This window comes from Ctenopharyngodon idella, chromosome 20, assembly GCF_019924925.1.
Source record: "Ctenopharyngodon idella isolate HZGC_01 chromosome 20, HZGC01, whole genome shotgun sequence".
Classification (NCBI taxonomy): Eukaryota; Metazoa; Chordata; class Actinopteri; order Cypriniformes; family Xenocyprididae; genus Ctenopharyngodon; species Ctenopharyngodon idella.
The window spans coordinates 17311539-17332989 of record NC_067239.1 but is presented as its reverse complement, the minus strand read 5'-3'; the positions used below and the strand labels follow the sequence as shown (position 1 = coordinate 17332989).

General features: G+C 36.6%; 2 protein-coding genes across 2 annotated transcripts; one reads left to right on the top strand and one right to left on the bottom strand.

The window, feature by feature from the left end:
• On the bottom strand, nt 1–17616 carry pfas (phosphoribosylformylglycinamidine synthase). The gene is given in 30 exon segments (XM_051873917.1): nt 1–737; nt 1880–2020; nt 2300–2446; nt 2687–2738; nt 2740–2802; nt 3366–3457; nt 3532–3739; nt 4534–4679; nt 5484–5603; nt 5837–5992; nt 6094–6177; nt 7134–7314; nt 7427–7657; nt 7932–8063; nt 9463–9567; nt 9661–9822; nt 9908–9969; nt 10092–10248; nt 10404–10477; nt 11446–11574; nt 11665–11796; nt 11940–12068; nt 13873–13997; nt 14082–14222; nt 14319–14424; nt 15479–15677; nt 15769–15874; nt 15971–16103; nt 16496–16622; nt 17468–17616. Coding segments are annotated over 29 exon segments (3945 nt in total). The 5' UTR covers nt 16620–16622; nt 17468–17616; the 3' UTR covers nt 1–429.
• A 285-nt stretch (nt 17617–17901) lies between these two features.
• On the top strand, nt 17902–21278 carry mrpl19 (mitochondrial ribosomal protein L19). Its single transcript, XM_051873925.1, has 6 exons — nt 17902–18056; nt 18262–18379; nt 18914–19032; nt 19132–19266; nt 20383–20564; nt 20665–21278. Exons 1-6 carry the CDS (start codon nt 17981–17983, stop codon nt 20884–20886), a joined length of 852 nt encoding a protein of 283 aa, XP_051729885.1. The 5' UTR covers nt 17902–17980; the 3' UTR covers nt 20887–21278.
• The last annotated feature ends 173 nt before the right edge of the window (nt 21279–21451 follow it).

The window sequence follows — 21451 nt, the reverse complement described above, 5'->3', positions numbered from 1 at the left end:
CATTTTATAATCAAGAATTTATTTAATGCTTTGAAAGGATTTTGTAGTGTTTCATCAATATAACATTTTTTAGTGGAATGTTAATCATTTCTGGAATGTATATTTTGGATTTTTAAAATTAAAAAAAGGTGACAATCAGCCATTACATTTTTATTATATCTCAATGCAATTCAAATAGCCCATTATATATTTAGACATGCATATGTTGAGGCATCAGTTTTCAGCAGGAATCTACATGTTAATTCTACCCGAGTACACACATACAACAAACCAGATCTGAATTATAAATATGTATGAATGTAAGATTTCCAAAGGTTAGTCAAAGAAAATTCAAAATTATCTAACAGCTCTCCAAGTCAAGAGAGAATAATAAGTTGGCTAGTCTGCCTATTTGTTTATTATCTATCACAAATGTACCGTAGCATATCTCTAGGAGTTCTGACACCATACTGCTGCATTACGGAACATGCTAAGCCATGGTGAGGGTTCCAGTGATCTGCTGAGGTGGCGAGGGGCCCAAGCCCACTGCCAGCCCAGCACGGCCCGCTCCGGATGAGGCATCATGGCCAGGTGGCGGCCATCTGCAGAGCAGATGCCTGCCACACCTTGTGCGGAACCGTTGGGGTTCATGGGATAGATTTCAGTAGGGGTGCCCGAGTCATCCACATAACGCAGAGGAGCTAAAGAGGCGCTAATCAGCTTCTGCTGAGCCTCAGGAGAACGAAACTGCATCAGACCTGTGGAACAAAAGAGAGGTGTTTTTAAACGTCACACAACAGGAACAACACGTACTGCAGAATTTTTGCCTTTGTTAATACTATTCAACATAGAGATCTAACTATATTATAAGCAGAAATTATGCCTCCCAAAAAGTAAGCTAACACAAACATACAGTGGATAAGTTTTGGAATTAAAAAAGAGACTGCGAAATACAGACTGAACGTCAAAACATCCCAGGCTGTATGGCCTGATGATATGCAAACTACGTTTCTCTGCTTCTTGCTAGTAAAATGGATGCAAATTATAATCAAGGTAAAGATGATTGCAGTGACACACAGGAGTCGTACATTAAGCACGCGTGAGTCTGTTATATTGATGAGCAAACAAACCATATATGTGCGCTCTCGACGCACTGATCATGCATTATATTTATGCACAGACACATTTCAATACATTCTCGTTGTTTCCACACACATTCAGGAAGGATAATGTTTTTATTTGTCATGTATATGTTGCTGTGTTTAGTAATTCTGAATGGATCAGTGTACTTTAGTAGGTATATTCAATCAGGTCAAAGCGGTTGGTTTAGTTTTTTTTTTTTTTGGCATCTCCATGTGGTTCTGCTCAGTAGTGCAACTTGACATGTCTAAAATATAAACAAGTTCTAAAAAAGCTCTAAACAAGTTTTTTTGTTGTTGCACTGTACACATACTGTACACTAAATTCTGAAATGTTTGTTCTGTAATGTTCTTTTTTCTTCATGTGTGCATGTGTGCATAAATGTATGTATTATATGGACTCCTTATTTTATTTGGTGTCCGTTTGGAGTCTTCAAGTGTCCTTTTTTGGAAAGACACCTAAATTTACCTTGAAAAAACTTGTAGAATATACAATTTTGTGAGAATCACCCTTCAGTCTGATTTACTTTTTTTTTTCTGATTTTACTTTGCTGAATATAGCAAATGATGACAAAAACGTGTTAAGATAAAGTATGCTTAATTTCACAAAAAATATTTGAGAATAATCGCGATTAATTAACCCTTTAAAATTTTTAATCTGTTGACAGCCCTAATTAATAATAATACAATTTAGGATTTTTTAAAATTAAAAATGCAAGTTTTTCTCTTAAGTACAGTGTTATAGTGGACAGATTTCTAACCTTCTCCATGAGCGACCCAAACACCCAGAGCAGAGCCCTCCATTCCCTTAAGCATGATGGCCGGAGAGGGCAGGATGCCCACACTCACAAACCTCGATTCAAACCGACCAGACTTGTTATGGGTCAGAGTAACATCAGAACCTGCAATTGAAATGAATAAAAAAACAAAAAAACAAACAAAAAAAAACACAAAAATAAAATTAAACAATTTAATATAAAACAAACTAAAAATAAAAATATAAAATACATTAATAATTAATAAATACATTCATACATACATACACACACACACACACACACACACACATATATATAAAAAATACAGTGAAAGTAGTTAGAGAAAAGGAAGTGAGGAAATTCTTGAGGCTGTTATTGCCATTTACACATAATAGGAATGAGACTAAAAGTATTATCTCTCACCTCCATCCTCTCTTTCACCCACCCAACCCAGCAAAGCCAGAAGCTGACATCCGTTACACACTCCTAGACTCAGCGTGTCTTTACGGTTGCGGAAGCGCTCAAACTCCTCACGAGCCTTGGGGTTAAAGGTCACTGTTGCAGCCCATCCTGATTAATAAGAAAAAGTCAAAGCATCTGATTCTCAGCTGGAGAACAAATGCTAAGAAACACTCAATTTCAGTATGCAGAGTGGCAAGGCCAGTACGAAATAACCTATGAATCGTGTCACAAATCTAAGGTCATCGAAACATTCAATGGTGGGGATGATTGTTATTATATAGCAGAACTATCATACAGTTCAGCAGTGATATGTAAGAGTGCTGCAACATGCAATAGTGTGATTTTCACCTTTAGCTGACCCCAGCACATCTGCATAGCTGAAACCTCCCACAAACACCACAGGCTCGGAAGGGGTCAAGGGTCGTGGAGCCTGAACACAGGTCCTGCATTGTGACATCCCACACCTACAGATCATACAGAAATAAGTCAAAATAAATCAAACTCAGTCTTGTTAACAGTTAAAATTAAACATTGTGCAAGCAACATGCAGCATATGTGGTATTAATGAACAAACATCCTAAAATCTTAATTTTATTGTAAAATCCGAGAAACAAGTGTTGTTTTTTAAGCATAGACTGTAACTTGTATAGGACTATGTTAATGTACTTACATATTTGAATGCTTACGTTACGTTATTTTGTATTATTTTTATTTTTATAAATATTTTTACACAAAAAAAAAATATCAAAAATAAAGTAAAAACAGTAATATTGTGAGTTATTTGAAATATTACTACAATGTGAAATATTACAATTTAAAATAACTGTTTTCTATTTTAATATATTTTAAAATGTAATTCATTCCTGTGATTCAAAGCTGAATTTTCAGCATTATTACTCTAGACTTTAGTGTCACATGATCCTTCAGAAATCATTCTAATATGTTGATTTGGTGCTCAAGAAACATTTTTTTTATTATGATCAGTGTTCAAGTTATTCAACTACATGTATAATTTTTTGGTGTTTACCTCGAATCCAGCCATGAACAGAGAAGCGGACATCTCTCTGTCTCCATTACTGCCTTCCTCTCTCACAACAGCTACGCAAGGTTTCCCTGAACCTGAAGCACAATCAAAATATCTTAATATACAGGTCAAGTATGAATAAAGGAAAGATACATGACCATGGCCTCACCGAGCTCTTTAATGATGGGTGTTTGGGAGGGGTCAAAGGTGAGTTTGAAGTATGGCTGTGTGCGAGAAGCAAGCCCTTCTTCTTCCTCTTGGACACAGAGTGGATTAGCCTGCAGTCTCTCCAGCTGAAAACTAGTGCTTTCCCATATCGCCCTAAGTGTGGGTAGACGCTCATCCAACACTTCCTGTCCACACAGACTCACTCTGACCTACAGGACAGTATGGAGAAGTAATCAGCAGTTATTGAACACTTTTCCCTGCACATCACTTAATGATTGAGGTATAATAATATCCCACTAAACTCCATTAAAGGGTTAGTTCACCCAAAAATGAAATTTCTGTCATTAATTACTCACCCTCATGTTGTTACAAACCTGTAAGACCTTCGTTCATCGTTCAACACAAATTAAGATATTTTTCATGAAATCCGAGAGCTTTCTGATCCACCATAGACAGCAATGTCATGATCAATTTCAAGGCCCAGAAAGGTAGTAAAGACATTGATAAAATAGTCAATGTGACGACAGTGGTTCAACCTTAATGTTATGAAGTGACGAGAATTTTTTTTGTGGGCAAAAAAGAGCCGCCGTTCTGAAGTAAAACCCGGAAGCGCTGCACTGTGTTTACTACGTCAACAGCGTAGGAGAATGACAGGGAAGAGAAGAAATTGTTGAATAAAGTCATTATTTTTGTTTTGTTTTTGTGCACAAAAAGTATTCTCGTCCCATTAAGGTTGAACCACTGTAGTCACATGGACTATTATAATAATGTCTTTACTACCTTTCCGGGCCTTAAAATTGATTATGACGTTGCTGTCTATTGGGAGGTCAGAAAGCTCTCAGATTTCATCAAAAATATCTTAATTTGTGTTTCGAAGATGAACAAAGGTCTTACAGGTGTGGAATGACATGAGAGTGAGTAATTAATGACAGAAATTTCATTTTTGTGTGAACTACCCCTTTAATCCATGCATATGCTTTTAGATGAAAAGAGCTCAGCTCACCTTGGCATCAGGTCCAAAACCAGAAGTTGTGCCAATTCTGTGACACAAGAGACCAGCATCTGTGTATCTCTGACAGACACTCATTGCATTGCTCTCACACACCTCCAAAACCAGACCAAGCTCCTCTGAAAAAAGAGCCTCCATCACTGAAAGAGAGGGATGGGGAGAGTCATGAGGAAATGTCTATAGCCATGTTTCCATCCCAGGGGCAAATTTAATCTTGTGAAAAATCTGAATATTGCAAAAAGAAATTGCGAATAAAGCAGCACTTCTCTGTGTGCTCAAGATTAAAAAAAAAAAAAAAAAAAAAAAATCACTTTTGTTATTTTTATCTAAAACTCTTAATAAAACTATTAAAAAATATTTTGTTTAACTGTAAAGCTGCAATAGAATAAAAAATAAATATTAGATAAAAAATGAAAATTAGGAAATAAAAGTATTTATTGAAGTACTAAAATTACTAAAACTGCATGATATAAATTAAAGCTAAACATAAATATTTTAAAAAGAAACTAGTTAAAATGACAAAAGCACATAAATGACTAAAACAAACTAAAATAAAAATAAAAACATTGATTTAATAATTTATTTTTAATGCAATGCCTTACCTAGGATTAGAATCATACAAATATGGATGTACATGTTTAAATGACTATTTCACTAAAAAAAAAACAATTACATAAATGTATTTTTATTTCTAAAAATAAAAGCTTATTCAAAATGTTAATAAATACTAAAATAACAGAAATGCAACAAATAAAAAACATCCACCTCAAATAAGTGTATTCATCTTTCATTCCAATTTTGAAAGTTTTATTCACATTTTGGTATTTCCGTGCAGACTGTAATGAAAACATGGATATAAACCAGCTTATGATGGATGGCACTAGTGGCTCTACTTAAAAAGCTTTAGCTTTTTTCAAAACATAAATCAAATTTGTATTACCAACCGTCAACTCCTTCTAAAGGCAAGTCCACTTCCATCCCATAATTCCCTGCAAAGGCCATCTCCAACAGACAGGAAATAAGCCCTCCATCACTGACATCATGTCCAGCAGTCAGCAGTTGATCTGCAATTTAAAGTTTAGACCAACAGATTGTACAGAGATAAGATGCTGCTGCACTTCGAGGGAATCAACAAATACAGGCAGCAGAGTTTGGGAGGAGTAAACACTGTTTCTAGATCAGTTTATGGATGTTTTTTTTTTAACAGCATTGCTGCTTCTATAGAAGAAGGATGGTGCTATTAATCTATAAAAATATAAGATGAAGTAAAATATTAGCTTAAAAAGCACATACTGACCCTGAATCAATGTCTGTGTGGTGTTGAAGCAAGCAGAGAGCTTGTCTGGCTGATCCAGATCAGGACTGCAGTCTCCGAGTTGCCCATAACACTGAGCTAAAGCAGAGCCGCCCAGCCTGTATTTACCTGAGCTCACAGGCACATACAGAAGCACACCTGAGAAAGGAAGAGAAAGCACGTGAGAAATGTACACAATTGTAATCTACTGTTGATATGAAAGGCAAAAAGTGCTAAAAAGTGGTAAAGATTCACCTGACCTTTGTCATCAGGGTTTTCCAGGTCAGGGGTTACAGTAGCTGTGATATCAGGACACACAGCATACACTGAGATAACCAAAGAGCCTAAAACACAAGGAAAGTAGTTTGTTGTGACATAAAACACATACAGGCAATGTCTTGCCTAGCATTAAGGATCTGCACATGTAAATGTCTGGTTGAGTATTTAATATACACCAACTAGTGAACTCAGCTAGTAAAAACTACAGTAGCTATAAATTATGTAAATGTATTTGTAAATGTAAGCAATAATGAAATATGCTTTTCTCACTGAATCCCTCACCCAAATCATGCAGTTACAACTGAATGCATTAGGTGGCGCTGTGGATGTGTGACATGGATGTGATGAGAGATGACAGCATGTGCTTTCAAATGCATCCAAGTAAAACATATTAATTAAATACTTTTATTTCTTACTGGTATATTTGGTTATTTGAGTCAAACAAAATACAAAATATATTACATTATATTTATTATATAGATATATTATATTAATATATTACATATTTAATATATAGACAATACTTTTTAGAAGTTTGGGGTTGGTAAGAGTTTTTTTGTTGATGTTTTTAAAAGAAAACTCTTATGCTCACCAAAGAGGCAGCATTTGTAATTTATTTCCTGTGATGGCAAAGTTGAATTTTCAGCAGCCATTACTCCAGTCTTCAGTGTCACATGATCATGTACTTTTTGTTTTTGAGGATTCTTTGATCAATGGTCAAAAAAAAAAAAAAAAACCCCAGCATTTATTTGAACTATAAATCTTTTGTAACATTATAAATGTCTTTACTTTAGTGTCCTTACTGAATAAAAGTATTAATTTCTTACAAAAAACAAAAACAAACAAAAATATATCTTACTGACCCCAAACTTTTGAATGGTGTAAAAAATACATACGTGTCATACATGATCTTTTTGCATTTTAATTTATGACTAATCACTTTCTCTTTTTTATGTGTTAGAGGATTCGACTACAAAATAACTTGAAATGTCTCTTGTTCCGACATGCCCAAGACAGATACCTGGAGCCTTAACCGTTTCTCCACTGACACGTGCAGCCATGCTAAGTGAATCTTTTCCCCCATCCACGGCCACTCCCAGCTGACCCATGACCTCACACATGGCCTGGCAGGCCTCCCACAGACACGCTCCCTCTCCTGGCAGCTTAGCAGCCCACATCCAGTTACCACTGCACTTTATATCCTGTGAAGATATGCACAGATATCTTTGGGTGACAAGTGTGTGTGTTTTTTTCCTTCCAAATTACATGCAGTCACTTAACATGTTTAAAAATGCACAGGCAGAGTTTTTTCACCTTGAGAGCAGTCACTCTTGCAAACACCAAGTTAGTGAGAGCTTCTCCCACAGCCATTCGAGCCCCAGCTGCTGGTGACACCAGCCCTTTGATTGGCTGCTCGCCTATCGCCGTGGCTGCACCCTGGAGGCTGAACGAAGACAGGGCAACAACAGCTACATCAGCCAGTGGAGTGTGAAGAGGACCAACACACTGCTGCTGAGCAACCAGACCAGTCACAGATCGATCAACCTGGAACAAAGGAGATTTATTTCATTTGAATTCATGTTTGTCAATTTAAAAAAATGCTGACATTTATTTAATATTGATTAAATATTTAAATTAAATTATTAAATTAATGAAAATATTTAAATGTAATTAATAAAAAATTAAATAAAATTAAAGATGGCAAGATAACAATAAATATAAAAGTCGAGATATAACAGGAAGTATATAAATACGTGCCACTGCAACAGACAAACTGGTAAAATATTATTGTGCATGTGCTAAAGAGGGAGTATTATACCTTGTTGGTGAGGTAGCGCTTGCTGGCCACTGCAGGCAGCCGCAAAACTCTCTCTAGAGCAGGAAGAACAGAGAGACCCACAGGAAGAGAGAGAGGCTGCAGAGTCACAGCCATGTGCTCCAATACAAACTCCTGAAAAGAGCCAGTTGAAACTCTCATTGTCACATGTAGTACTGACTGAGCAGTGAGTGACGTTATGCATTTGCATACTTATGAGTAAAACGATTAAATATGCTTAATGTGATAACAAGGGCATCCCTAGACCCTTTTTACTAGGGCAAAAGCCGCAGAGATATACTGCTGTGTCCCAGTTTAATTAGTCATAAATCCTTGTCTGTCTATGGAGATTACTGTATAATGACCTGAGAATCATTTTCCCTGACATTATTTCAGCAATCAAGTCGTGTGTTTATGTGCTGTTAAGAATCAGATGATACCATATTCTTGAATGAATCATTTGTGATCTAATCGGTCAAACGGCTTTGCAAAAAGATCTGAATTTGTTTGGAATTCCGTTTGATTCAATCGGACAGTCCACTCCTTCATTGAATCATTTCCAGCGGTTTCTGACATTGAATAGTAAAAGGATACTTTATAAAACAGAAAACAAAAAGTGTCGGATGAGGTGAATATTTACGTACAATCCTGTATCGTTTATCAGCAATGAAGCAGATCTTTATTGTGCATGCAGCTTGTGAATAGGTTAAGGCAAGTTATAATCTATATCCAATATCGAACAAAAAAAAAGCCTATCAAAATATGGGGCATTTTTTGATAGGGGGCCTCTGCCCCAGTAATGATGAAATGCTAGTAACACTCGTGGTGATAAATGACGATTTAAATTTGGGAGTCTGGACACTGCATTTCAAAAATCAGCCAAGAGAGGGTGCACTCTACCACAATTTCTAATTTCTTCTCAGCATAGCTGTTGATTTAAGGGGACCTATTATGCCCTTTTTCAAAGTCTTGATTTTGTTTTTGGGGTCTACTAAAACTGTGTTATGTTAAAAAAACAAAACATTATTTTTCACATATTTTACATTATTGCAGCACATCCCAGTTTTTCTGTAATGCTCTGTTTAGCACTGTCTATGAGTCTATGAAGCCCCTCCTTCCAAAAAGCGCAATGTGCTGGACAAGTGTGTTGTTATTGGTCAACTGCTTTGAGAAATGTCACGCACCCTACTACTAACGCAACTCAACCAGGCCTCATCCCTTTTTATGCGTATGCCTTGGGTGAGAATTATTTAAATGAGGAAAATTGTGACATGTACATTCAAGCAAGAAACTACAATCAACTACAATCGAGGCATTTCAGGGAGTTCAAAAACAGTGCCCCCTGATATACTGTATATAGAGAATAACTTCCTTTGGAGTGTACTTTGTGCTTTGTAACTTTGCAGACCTTTTTCATGCCCAAACAGCAACATTAAAGAAAGTTGAAAATGTAAAAAAAGCATAATAGGACCTCTTAAACAGATTTAGACCATGTCTAATAGAGTTTAATCAACAAAATAGATTGATTTTGCACCTTCTGTGGCATCTTTCCAAGGACCCAATCCAACTCCAAATCCACAGGGCTCCGCCCACTATCAAGCCCATCGGTCTGTTTACACAGGTCGTCCACCAGCACGATCTATAGAGCAATATATGCAAAGAATCAGAAAGTGTCAGGAAGTCTCCCAAAATACACTTGCAACTACAAAAAGGCACATACTGTGTTACTCACCTTGCCATCACCAGTTATCTTGCCTACAAAGTCAACAGGACATTTCTCCCTCTGACACACCTTCTCGAGGAAGCTCCGGTCAGAGGGGTGGAGCAACAGAGCATTACTCTCCTGATACTCCGCCCCCCAAAGCTCCAAAACACTGAGGGTGGGGTCACCTCTCTGAGCATCAGGGTAAAATATGTATGATTGATATGAAACACCTTGACATTAAAATCAAGATACAGATGTTTTGATAAAATCTCACCTTAAACTTGCTAGTATAGATAACGGCACCAGCAGGCTCACTCAGTTCCTTTAACACGTTACCTGCACAAACAACATGGTGTTGTTGAACTCTAGGCTTCTTAGCACATTGTGCTAAGCACATCTTATTTTTTGTGTTTCTGTTAATGTGTGAAGGGAAATACCACATTTAAAAACACCCCTACCATTGCCTCCAGCACCCTGGTCATGAATGCTGCAGATGGGGTTTCCTTCCATTCGCTCCAGGCAGGCCCTGAGAGCCCGGTTCATCTTTTGTTCCATTTCAGCGTCTCCTCTCTGAACTGCTCCAATATCCCTGGCACTGGAGTTATCACCTTGAACCTACAATTACACACACACATGCACACATTAAGTTGCATCATCGCACACAATATAAATAATGATGAAATACACAAGCATGCTCTGAAAAACACAAAGAAAACACCTGCACTTTAGAGCAGCTTGTTAATTCATTTCATTTCAAAATTTTGGTGTACCTGTACAGAAGAGGCAGCGCCTCCACCAACACCGATCCTGTACACAGGACCTCCAATTTTCACTACCTCCATACCTGCCGAGGACAAGAGGAAAAAAAGGATATTTATATTTACCGTTCAAAAGTTTGGGGTCAGTAAGACTTTTTGAAAGAATTTAATACTTCTATTCAGCTAGGATGCATTAAATTAACCAAAAGTATTTCTATTTTAAATAAACAGTTATTTTGAATTTTCTATTCATCAAACAATTCAAAGAATTGAAAAATAATTTACACAAAAATATTAAGCAGCACAACTGTGTTCAACATTGATAATATTAAAATGTTTCTTGAGCAGCAAATCTGCAAATTAGAATGATTTCTGAAGGATCATGTGACACTGAAGACTGGAGTAATGATGCTGAAAATTCAGCTTAGCCATCACAGGAATACATTTTAAAATATATTTAAAAGTAAAACAGCTATTTTAACTTGTAATAATATTTCACTATATTACTGTTTTAATGAATAATTCAGCCATGAAACTCTATTCATGTTCGGATTGGTTCATTCAAATGTAATGCTCCCAGCCATTCGATTTCACGTATTCATTACTATTTCAATATAAAACCTAAAAGAGACTTCTTTAAAAAAAAAAAAAAAAACATTAAAAACACTTACAGACCCCAAACTTTTAAACAGTAGTATATGAATCTAAATGTCTTAATGTTTATTTTATTTTTAGCTTGTATAATTTTTTATTTTTTAATATTTAATACCATTATTATTACTTTATCACTTTAGTTTTTATTAAGAAAAACATGCATGTACAACACCTCAAATCCAATTACAGTTGTTTATATTTTAATGGTTATATTTCTTTTCCCTTTTTGACACTGCTTTTGTTGTGTGTATTGTTGCTTTGACAATAATTTAAGTTTAACAACCATGCCAATAAAATATGCTGAAATTGACTATGAGACAGGAAAAAAAAAAGAAAGATGCCAAAGTAGGAGCATTTAAAAATATCATGGTGCATCAGGTATATCTTTTTCCTCATGTACCTGGTGCAGCTTGTTCTTTCTTCACGTGCTGGTCCTCAATAGAGCCCAGCCCACCACTGAACATGATTGGTTTGATCCACTCCCGTCGTTCACCGTTAGCCAAACGCATTCCAAAGGAACGAGCAAAGCCTTAATGGGGAAGAAAATAAATAAATAGCTAGAGATCCAAGCTAATAACCACAAATTAATAGATATGGCTACTGTACTGCTAGATCTCACCTGCTAGAACGGGTTCCCCAAACTTATTGCCATAGTCAGAGGCTCCATCACTGGCCTCTATGACCACCTGCAGAGGAGGAGCAAAGCTGGATGGGTACTCCCACCCTTCCTCCTCCCATGGGAGCTCAAAACCTGTCAAGAGAGAAGATCCGGGTATGGGGAAGTATGCTCACAAAACAAAATACGGCAAAGAATGGACTGTGAACTGAGTTTTAAAGGCACTTAAAGTGGTTGAAATTCATTCCTGAAACAGAACAAATGGATTAATAGCTTACCTGGGATGTGCAGGTTACCAAAGCAGTACCCAGCAGTGCCTGCGATCACATGACCACCCTTTCCAGCGCTCTGCACATCTCTGATTCGCCCACCAGTACCTGTGGTGGCTCCGCTGAATGGAGCAACACCTGGATGTAATAAAGAGCATATTATACCTCAAATATGTAGCACACAGTAATGTTATTGTTAAAACCACTGAAAATCATTTTCATAATAAAGCTAAAATAAATAAAATAAAATAAAATAAAAATGTGTAATAAAAAAACTTGTATCCCTGTAGGGTTGTGAATCACCAGAGGGCCCACGATAAGACATTATCACAATTCTTAAAGGGTTAGTTCACTCAAAAATAAAAATTCTGTAATTTATTACTCACCCTCATGCCGTTCCACACCCGTAAGACCTTCGTTAATCTTCGGAACACAAATTAAGATATTTTTGTTGAAATCCGACGGCTCCGTGAGGCTCCCTATGAGCAATGACATTTCCTCTCTCAAGATCCATTAATGTACTAAAAACATATTTCAATCAGTTCATGTGAGTACAGTGGTTCAATTTTAATATTGTAAAGCGACGAGAATATTTTTGGTGCGCCAAAAAAACAAAATAACGACTTATTTAGTGATGGCCGATTTCAAAACACTGCTTCAGGAAGCTTCGGAGCATAATGAATCAGCGTGTTGAATCAGCGGTTCGGAGCGCCAAAGTCACGTGATTTCAGCAGTTTGGCGGTTTGACGCACGATCCGAATCATGATTCGATACGATGATTCATTATGCTCCGAAGCTTCCTGACGCAGTGTTTTGAAATTGGCCATCACTAAAAAAGTCGTTATTTTGTTTTTTTTTGCCGCACCAAAAATATTCTCGTCACTTTATAATATTAATATTAAACGACTGTACTCACATGAACTGATTTAAATATGTTTTTAGTACCTTTATGGATCTTGAGATAGGAAATGTCATTGCTCCCTATGTAGGCCTCACGGAGCCATTGGATTTCAACAAAGATATCTCAATTTGTGTTCCGAAGATTAACGAAGGTCTTACGGGTGTGGAACGGCATGAGTGTGAGTAATAAATTACATTATTTTCATTTTTGGGTGAACTAACCCTTTAAGCTACAATAAGATATTATTGTGATTTTAAACATTTTGTAATATGCTGAGTATTGCAATAACATATATTGTGATATATTACTTTTTTAACACATTTTACTGCTATTGTTGTCTATTGTCTGTCAGTCGTGTTGTGTTATGAATGAGCGTGCTGGCATACAACAAATGGATATACAACGTGCAGATATGGCATAATGTAGATAGCTTCTTTGATTCTAATTGCGAACAAACGTTTTGTTGCATCGCAGTGTGCAGCTGGTTTGTAATTAAATTCATTGACAGTCTTTGGGATGTGTTGGATAGACTTCACAGAGTGCTTGACTTTTGCATTGCCAATTCAAGATCCTGACCAAAAATTGATACACCTATTGATGGAAATAACACCACAACATTTATTTCCATCAAGAGGTGCATACATTTTTGGTCAAGATCTTGTACTGGCAACGCAAGAGTCAAGGTCTGGACTCAGAGGTACCAATTCATGTGTTAAAATGATTCTTCATGCTCCCTCCCAACCATTCTTTACAATTTGACACTGTCATCCTGGAATATGACCATGATGTGTCTTCCTACATGGTTGTTTAAGAAATGAAAATCTACACACTCCATCAATTAGAGTTAAAAGAACTGCTGCCAAACAGAACTGAACATGCTAGAAACATAATAATCACTACAATAATGATCCAGTCATAGACTCTTAAGCATTTGCCTATTTAAATCCAAACACTTTTTTAAAATTCTCATTCAAGTTAATTTAGGTTGGCCTCTACACATGTGTGAAAAAGCGAGCAGATTCAATGTATTTAGGATCAGACCGGTGGGGAAGTTGTGTGTCTCTGCAGTGAAGATGACGTGTCTAGTAGCATGCCGGGTTTCATATGGACTGGTCTGTGCAGGGTTTGTGGGATACATGCACTCCAGCTCCATGCCTTTAATACCACTACAAGCACACAAGAACCACATATTGAGAACTCCTGTCAAAGTGCCATTCAAAAGGGATGACAGTCATGGTGAAGCATCTAACCTGCTGTTGTCACAGAATTTGATGACATTGTTCTGGTTGCTATGGTGTTGAGTGCCCATAATGAGGCTGAAGAGCGTCTCCTTCTGCTCTTCTCCATCAATGATCATTCGCCCTCGGAAGAACCAATGGCGGCTGTGCTCACTGCAGGACAAACAGAGCATGAGGGCGTAATTGTTCATGTTATTGCAGATAAAAGACACCCTTTTCTTTGGGGTTTATTCTCTGGAGACCACACACCTGTTGGACTGAGCCAGATCAAAGCATTCTACACTGGTGGGATTCCTTTTCACTCTCTGGAAGAGTGCAGTGTAGTAGTCCAGATCCCAAGAGTCAAACGCCAACCCTGCTCATACACGCAGAGAGACAAACGAACAGACAGCAACCAGATAAACATGCAATTAAGAAAAAGATGATCAGAAAGGCTGTTTATTTGATCAAAAATACAGTAAAAACCACTATTTTAATATATTTTAAAATGTAGTTAATTCCTGCGATGGCAAAACTGAATTTTCAGAAGTCTTCAGTGTCACATGATCCTTCAGAAATCATTCTAATATGCTGATGTGGTGCTCAATAAATTCTTATTAATGTTCTTATTAATGTATAAATTTCTTATTGATTTTGAAAACAGTTGTGCTGCTTCATATTTTTGTGGAAAGTGTGATACATTTTTAATAAAGATACATAAAGACTCAAATAACCGTGTAACTGTTAAAAATCAATTTCACCTGATTGCTTTATTTCTAACCCCGTAGGCCTTCACTAATCTCTGATACAGACAGTGAGCTTTGTTGTAATCCACCAGCTCACTTTGTCTCTCATACAGTCATTCATTCTCTCCCTTCACACACCTCGTGATCTAATCAAATAGGCTCCCCTTATCTTGTGACATGTACTCTTCCTCTAATCATGTTAAGTGTCATGTGACCTTAAATATGTGCAGAAGAAGGAGTTGCAGATGTCATCACTGAGTACTGACAACACGCACACTTTTTAGGCATTTGATTGAATCCCTGTTCAAATATTCAGTATCTTTACTCTTTTTGCATTATTTTCATTTTCATGTAATGATACTACAATTAGTTTTATAACCTTGCACTCGTACTGTAATGATACAATGGTAAGTAGGTGGCATTGGATGGTTATAGTAGCAGTTAATTCTCATATAAGTTTCCCATATTTTTTTCTTCTGTTATCTGGCCAATTTGATGAAGCTGATAAAATGTCGTAAAGGCTAAATATAGACTGATTAATCTGCCTCTCACTAGGTAATACCATGGGTACTCTAAGCTTCTTCAAAGAATATAATGGTACATGTCAAAAAAAAAGGGTTTTATCATTATCAAGTTACTTTTTATTAGTGGAAATGTGGTAGAGACTCCAAACACGTCTCTTACCGAGTTCATCATTGGCCTTCTCCAAGGCAGCACGACCTTTTCCCAGAATGTCCACCTCAAACACTTCCTGTGGCTGAATATCAACGGCGAATGATGTGATTGGTTGGGAGTAAACGCATTCGGTCATACTGTCATACAAGCAGCAAATCAGTCTCTCCATCTCTCCGTCCTTCATTACTCCAGTATGTCCTTCCTGGGGCTAGATGGGGACGGAAAAAGAGAGCTTTTAATCAAAATGGGTGGAAAAAAACTCACTGAAACGTAAAGCTATTTAAAGCCATTCTCCTGACCTTGATGAGATGCCTGCGGGAGAGCTCCACTCTCGTCACCTTGATCAGACCCACGCTTCGGCAGATGGACACGGCATTGGTGGACCAAGCGGTGGAAAAGTTCAACCTACAATGGTCAAGGTATATAATTGAAAGATGTGAAGGAAGTTGTATTAAAGATTATAATACCATACCATCATGATAAAACAGTGGCAGATGTTACCTGGGTCCAATCTCCACCAGTCTTGCCCCATCCGCTGGCTTTAGAGTGGGCTCCTCTGACAGACTGACAGAATAAGGGGGACTAAACAACCAGCGCAAAATAGCTTTCTGCTCCACGCTTAAAGAGTCAGAGCCTGAAAGAGACAGAGATGAAGAAAGGACAAATATGAAAAGAGACACAGTTGGGGTTTAAAAGACACTTAATATTCAGTCACATTATCTAACAAAACTCAAAAATTGAGATGGATAATGACTCTTTTGTAGAGCTGCTTTATAGCTGAATCTAATTTGTTTCATAATTGATGAACTCTGCATCATCAACACTGAATTGTATCAACACTGAACGTAATTGAGCTGAATAATGACACTTGCATTTTTAGAGCTGCTTTACAGAGCTGAAATTGTATTTGTTTCATAACTGAAGAACAACAATCTGTATTGTATAAAGTGCTGTATAAATAATTGCGAATTAACATGAAAAAGAGCCACACAAACTCATCACCATTTTTATACTATATTCTCTCACCATCCAACTCTACATTGTAGCAAAGCTCTGTTGTTATAGTAACATCTGGATACAGTTGTGCGATCCTTCTTAGGACCCGGCCCTCACCAGTCTCTTCTCTCCTGTAGAAGCGCACGACTGGCATGATCCTGAGAGAAAGAGAGAGCATCCATAATAATGTGCTGCAAACTTCTTTCATTCTGCATACTGGGGCACAGTAGGGAAGCATTTCCTGACCTACCTTTACCTTTAATTTATCAGCAATTTAAATAAAAATCTTTAGCTCGGTCAGAAATCAAAATCAGAAGATCAGAAAGAGCTTTATTGCCAAGAGTGCTTGCATAAAAGGATTTTTTCTTGGTAATGAAGCCTACAGTGCACACATATAAATACAACAAGACAAATAATAATAAAATTGAAGAATAAAAATATGAAAAAGTATAAATATGCAGGTTAAGATATTTACAGTATTATGGATAATATGAACAAATAGGAGTGAATTTACAAAATATTACACATTTACTTATGAAAAAAAGTTTTAAACTGCAAGTAATGTAGTAATGATCAGCTTTTATGGGGAAAGAGTATCAAGGGATGAAGTCAGGGGTCAAACATAATTTGAAGCTGCATCACAAGGCAGACAATTACAACTTTGATAGGAGTCACCTACTGTATTTAGTTAAGAGAAAAGTGCTTTACATTTTAATGGGTTACATTTAAAAAGGCAACTTAATTTAAATTACAGGAATAACTGAATAATACAAAGACAAACACTCTTACTATGCATTGTTAACAATAAGGTGTCAAATTATTATTATTTTTTTCTCAACAATGAGACAGTTTGCGATGTACTAACAGACTTGCGAATTATTTACAAACTTTTCGGTGCATATCATATCACAGACAGTTAAGATAAGTATTGTAATTGTAACTTAGCAAAACAATGTGTTTGTTATTACTTTTCTGTTTAAAAATGGTGAACAAGTATCTTACTAATCAGTTGCTCGAGTAGTCTGCTGGTAGACTCGTCAATGTTAGCCCACTCTGTGATGATGTTGACCACTGCAGAAGCACACAGATCCACGTGTGTTAGTGGGTTAAACACGAACCTTCCGCCACAAAGATCAACTTCTATGCGCATGCGCACATCTATGTGTTTGATCAGGTTATATCCATAAAAATAGTACTGACAGTATGTCATCTGAATGAAAACAATAAATGAGCATATTGATATATGAACACTAAAATCTATGAGAGATTAACTTGCAGATGAAACCGCTGCAGATGATACGATACGGGGATCATAATTTGTCATATATGAGGGTGCACTTATGTTTAAACAAAGATTTAGCCAAACAAAGATGAACCATAGATTTAACAAAATAATTCATACTGTATATATTTCTTTTTAGTTTTCATATCATCAGCCAGTCAGAGTCATCGTTGTTGATGTTAGACAGCCAATCAGAATGCTTCTTGTAAACACTCCTCTGTCAGAGGTCAGACATGGCGGCGTGCACAAGGAGGACGAGAGAAATGATGGGCTTGCTACGAATTTTAAGAAATTTAGCTCATAACGAACGTATGTTACTATGTTTTATATATATTCCCCATTACCAAGTCAATGTTAGATGGTAATAACAGAAGAGAGTACTAATGAAACGATCTTTAAAAACATCACCTGCTCAACTAAATAGTTTACAGTACTATTTAATGAATCAGATAGTTAGCTATTACTGACACCTAAAATGATTAGTACATATACACAATAAATATTTTATTCCCAGGACTTCTGTCGACGTCTGTGATGAGGCACGCTGCGGCGTCTGATGGACCTCCAAAATTCACCCCTCCGACCAAACCTGTTATCATAGACAAAACACAGAAAGAAGCATCTCTGCGACGGTATGTACATTGTTGTTGAATAAGTGCATATGATTATGTTTTGATTTACACCTGCCAGCTTCTTGTGGTATTGCAGGGGTTTATTGGAACCTGTCACTCAGTCAAGTCAAGTCACCTTTGTTTATATAGCGCTTTATACAAAAGAGATTGTTTCAAAGCAGCTTTACAGTGATAAAATGAAAATTATGCATTTCAGCTGAAGTCAGTTAGCATGGTAATATATACAAATGAGATAAAGTTTGCAACATTTGTTGATGTATATGAATGATTGTTCATGTTTTTTTAACAGCTTTCTGTTATTTGTGTAAATGAACTATAATAATCAGACATTAATTGTAATCAAATCGATTACTTAGCAGAAGTTATTAACCCAGAACCTGCATGTGATGTTATTAACGGCAATCCATTAAGCATGACTGACAGAGGTGCCACCATATCACTCTGGTTTTGGGAAACGGTTCTGAAATTCTCCAATGATGCTCCGTATGGTTAAGCAGCAGTTCAATTGCTTTACACAATAAAATGTCTGTGTAGGTTTCTGAGTCCAGAATTCATCCCTCCTCGTCAGCGTACAAACCCTGTGAAGTTTTCTGTAGAACGGAAAGACATGATACAGAGACGGAAAGTTCTCAACATTCCAGAGTTTTATGTTGGTAAGAAATGTTATGGTGATGTGTGCTTGATATCATCTACAGATGAAAAACATCCCTCTCTCTTCCTCCTATAAATGATCTCTTTACCCTTTCATGTAGGCAGCGTTTTAGCAGTGACCATGTCTGATCCTCACGCGAGCGGGAACCTGAATCGCTTCGTTGGAATCTGCACTCAGCGCTCTGGAAAAGGATTGGGTGCTACTTTCGTACTTAGGAATGTGGTCGATGGCCAGGGTAAAAACAACCTGTAACAATTAATTTTACCACCCAACCACCATCAACAGAGTTGTCATATTGTGTTTTAGTTTTGTTTCATTATCTGTTCTGTAGGGCTGCAAGAACTAATCAGTATGAGCAATAATGAAAGTTTGATTAATTAGTCGGAAAATACACACCGGTCGCTTTGTTTTACATTATTAAATAATGCATTTCTATGGACAAAACACATCTGAAAAATATCGGAGAACATATAGTGAGCTCCTACGGGACCCAAGCTGTCCTTAACTTGAGAATACTTTATATTAAGCTCTTTAAACACACTCATGCATATAGTCTGTGTTTAACATGGCAAAGCATTTAATACATGTTTTCTCCAGCATGTAAGTTATTTTATTTATTTATTTTTACCGTTGTAACCTAAATTTTGCGGTTATATCCTTATCTGTAAATGTTTGAAAGTCACTCTAGTATTTAAAGGCTGGTCCTGACAGAAAGCGAGACTCCTTTTAAACTTCACAGATTTCACTGAACGAACTGCAGTAGAATTGGAGCGCAATAATTCTGACTTTGCTATGTTAAATATGTATTTTGTTGGATATTAAATTTTAAATATTAAATAAATATTAAATATACGTTTTAAATGCTACATGTTACACAAGTAGTTGTATTTTTATGAGAGCAGTAAATGTAAAACAATTGTTGTAAAGGTGTATAAATGTAGTATAATATATATAATAATATCCAGAATGTGTGTTTAGTCTGTGCTTTTGTTTTGCTTTATTGTGCTTTAAGTTTAAGAAAGTAATGTTTATATTTTAACTCATTTTTGCACATGATGTAGTTGAGCATATAGCCAGCATACTTCAGTTTGCACACTGTTTGGAGGACAACATAAACTGGATGTAATATTTAAAAAAAAATAAAATGTAGCTTTTAATCAGATAAATCAATTAATCAAAGACATAATCAACAAATTAAGCGATTATCAAAACAATTGTTAGTAGCAGCCCTATCATTCTAATTTGTTCTGGTTTTAATTGTGGTATCCACTATACATGAAATCAAATTCGTTTTGACTTTCATTGCCATTTTGTCATGAATTTAGTAGTAATAGGTTTTCATTCACTGTAGGAGTGGAGATATGCTACGAGTTGTACAGTCCACGTATACGTAAGATTGAAGTGTTGAAGCTGGAGAAGAGACTGGACGACAATCTCATGTACTTGAGAGATGCTCTATCTGAGTATAGCACCTTCGACTTTAACATGCAACCTGTCCATTATGAACTTACAGGAGATGTCCCAGTCAATCCGGTGAGACTTTTCCGTAAAACATTTTTTACCTTTAACGTTCTGTAATGTTAAATTGTACACCTGCTGAGTTTTTCCATCTGTTTCTCTCTTTCTCTTTTAGTTAAAAGTAAAAATGAAGCCAAAGCCATGGTCTAAACGCTGGGAGCGTCCGAAGTTTAACATTCAGGGAATCCGCTTTGACCTATGTTTGACCCCAGAGATGATGGAGCATGCTCAGAAGTGGGGAGAACCGTGGAGAGAGTACGATATGCTAAAGGAGTATGACACATCCAGCCTAGAGGAGCAGATCTTCCAGGAGGTAGAGGAAAATCTCAGCAAATAAGCGGTGCATAGAGACCGCCTCCAGACTGGACAGAGACAATCCCTGTGAGGGGAGATAAGGCTGAGGTGACAACTTTTAAGATGCTGAAAGGATCTGACTTTAGTAAGAAATGCTGATGTGGGTGTCCTTCAAAATGGTTTCTGGAGATACATTTAGATGACTTGGGGAGAAAAAAAAAAAAGTCATTGGAACTTTTCATCTATGTGTCTATTTTAATGGCAATCATTTCTTTGCTATTGTTTGTCATCTTATTTGTGCCATCAGTCAGTGTCTGCCAATGCAGTTTTGTATGCAGTGATCCTGCTGCCTCTGACCAATAGAGGGCAGCAGAGGACACTCGAAGAAATGTAAATTGATATCTGAATAGTAAATAAAAATATCCTAGAAGATTATATCCTAATTCTATACTTAAAGTAATGAGATTGTGCAGAGTTGTTTCATGTAGTCTAATTTTGCATTTGCTCACAGTCTGAAAATAAGTTATTGTTTAAAAGTTTGGGATCAGTAAGGTTATTTAAAAAAAAAAAAGAAAAAAGAAATTAACACTTTTATTCAACAAGGATTA

What these genes read in the sequence shown, in the direction of transcription:
- mrpl19 (XM_051873925.1), top strand. Translation starts at nt 17,981, where the DNA reads ATGGCGGCGTGCACAAGGAGGACGAGAGAAATGATGGGCTTGCTACGA. An exon ending in AAAGAAGCATCTCTGCGACG is followed by an intron (nt 18,380 to 18,913) that starts GTATGTACATTG and finishes ATGTCTGTGTAG; the next exon opens with GTTTCTGAGTCCAGAATTCA. An exon ending in GAGATGTCCCAGTCAATCCG is followed by an intron (nt 20,565 to 20,664) that starts GTGAGACTTTTC and finishes TTTCTCTTTTAG; the next exon opens with TTAAAAGTAAAAATGAAGCC.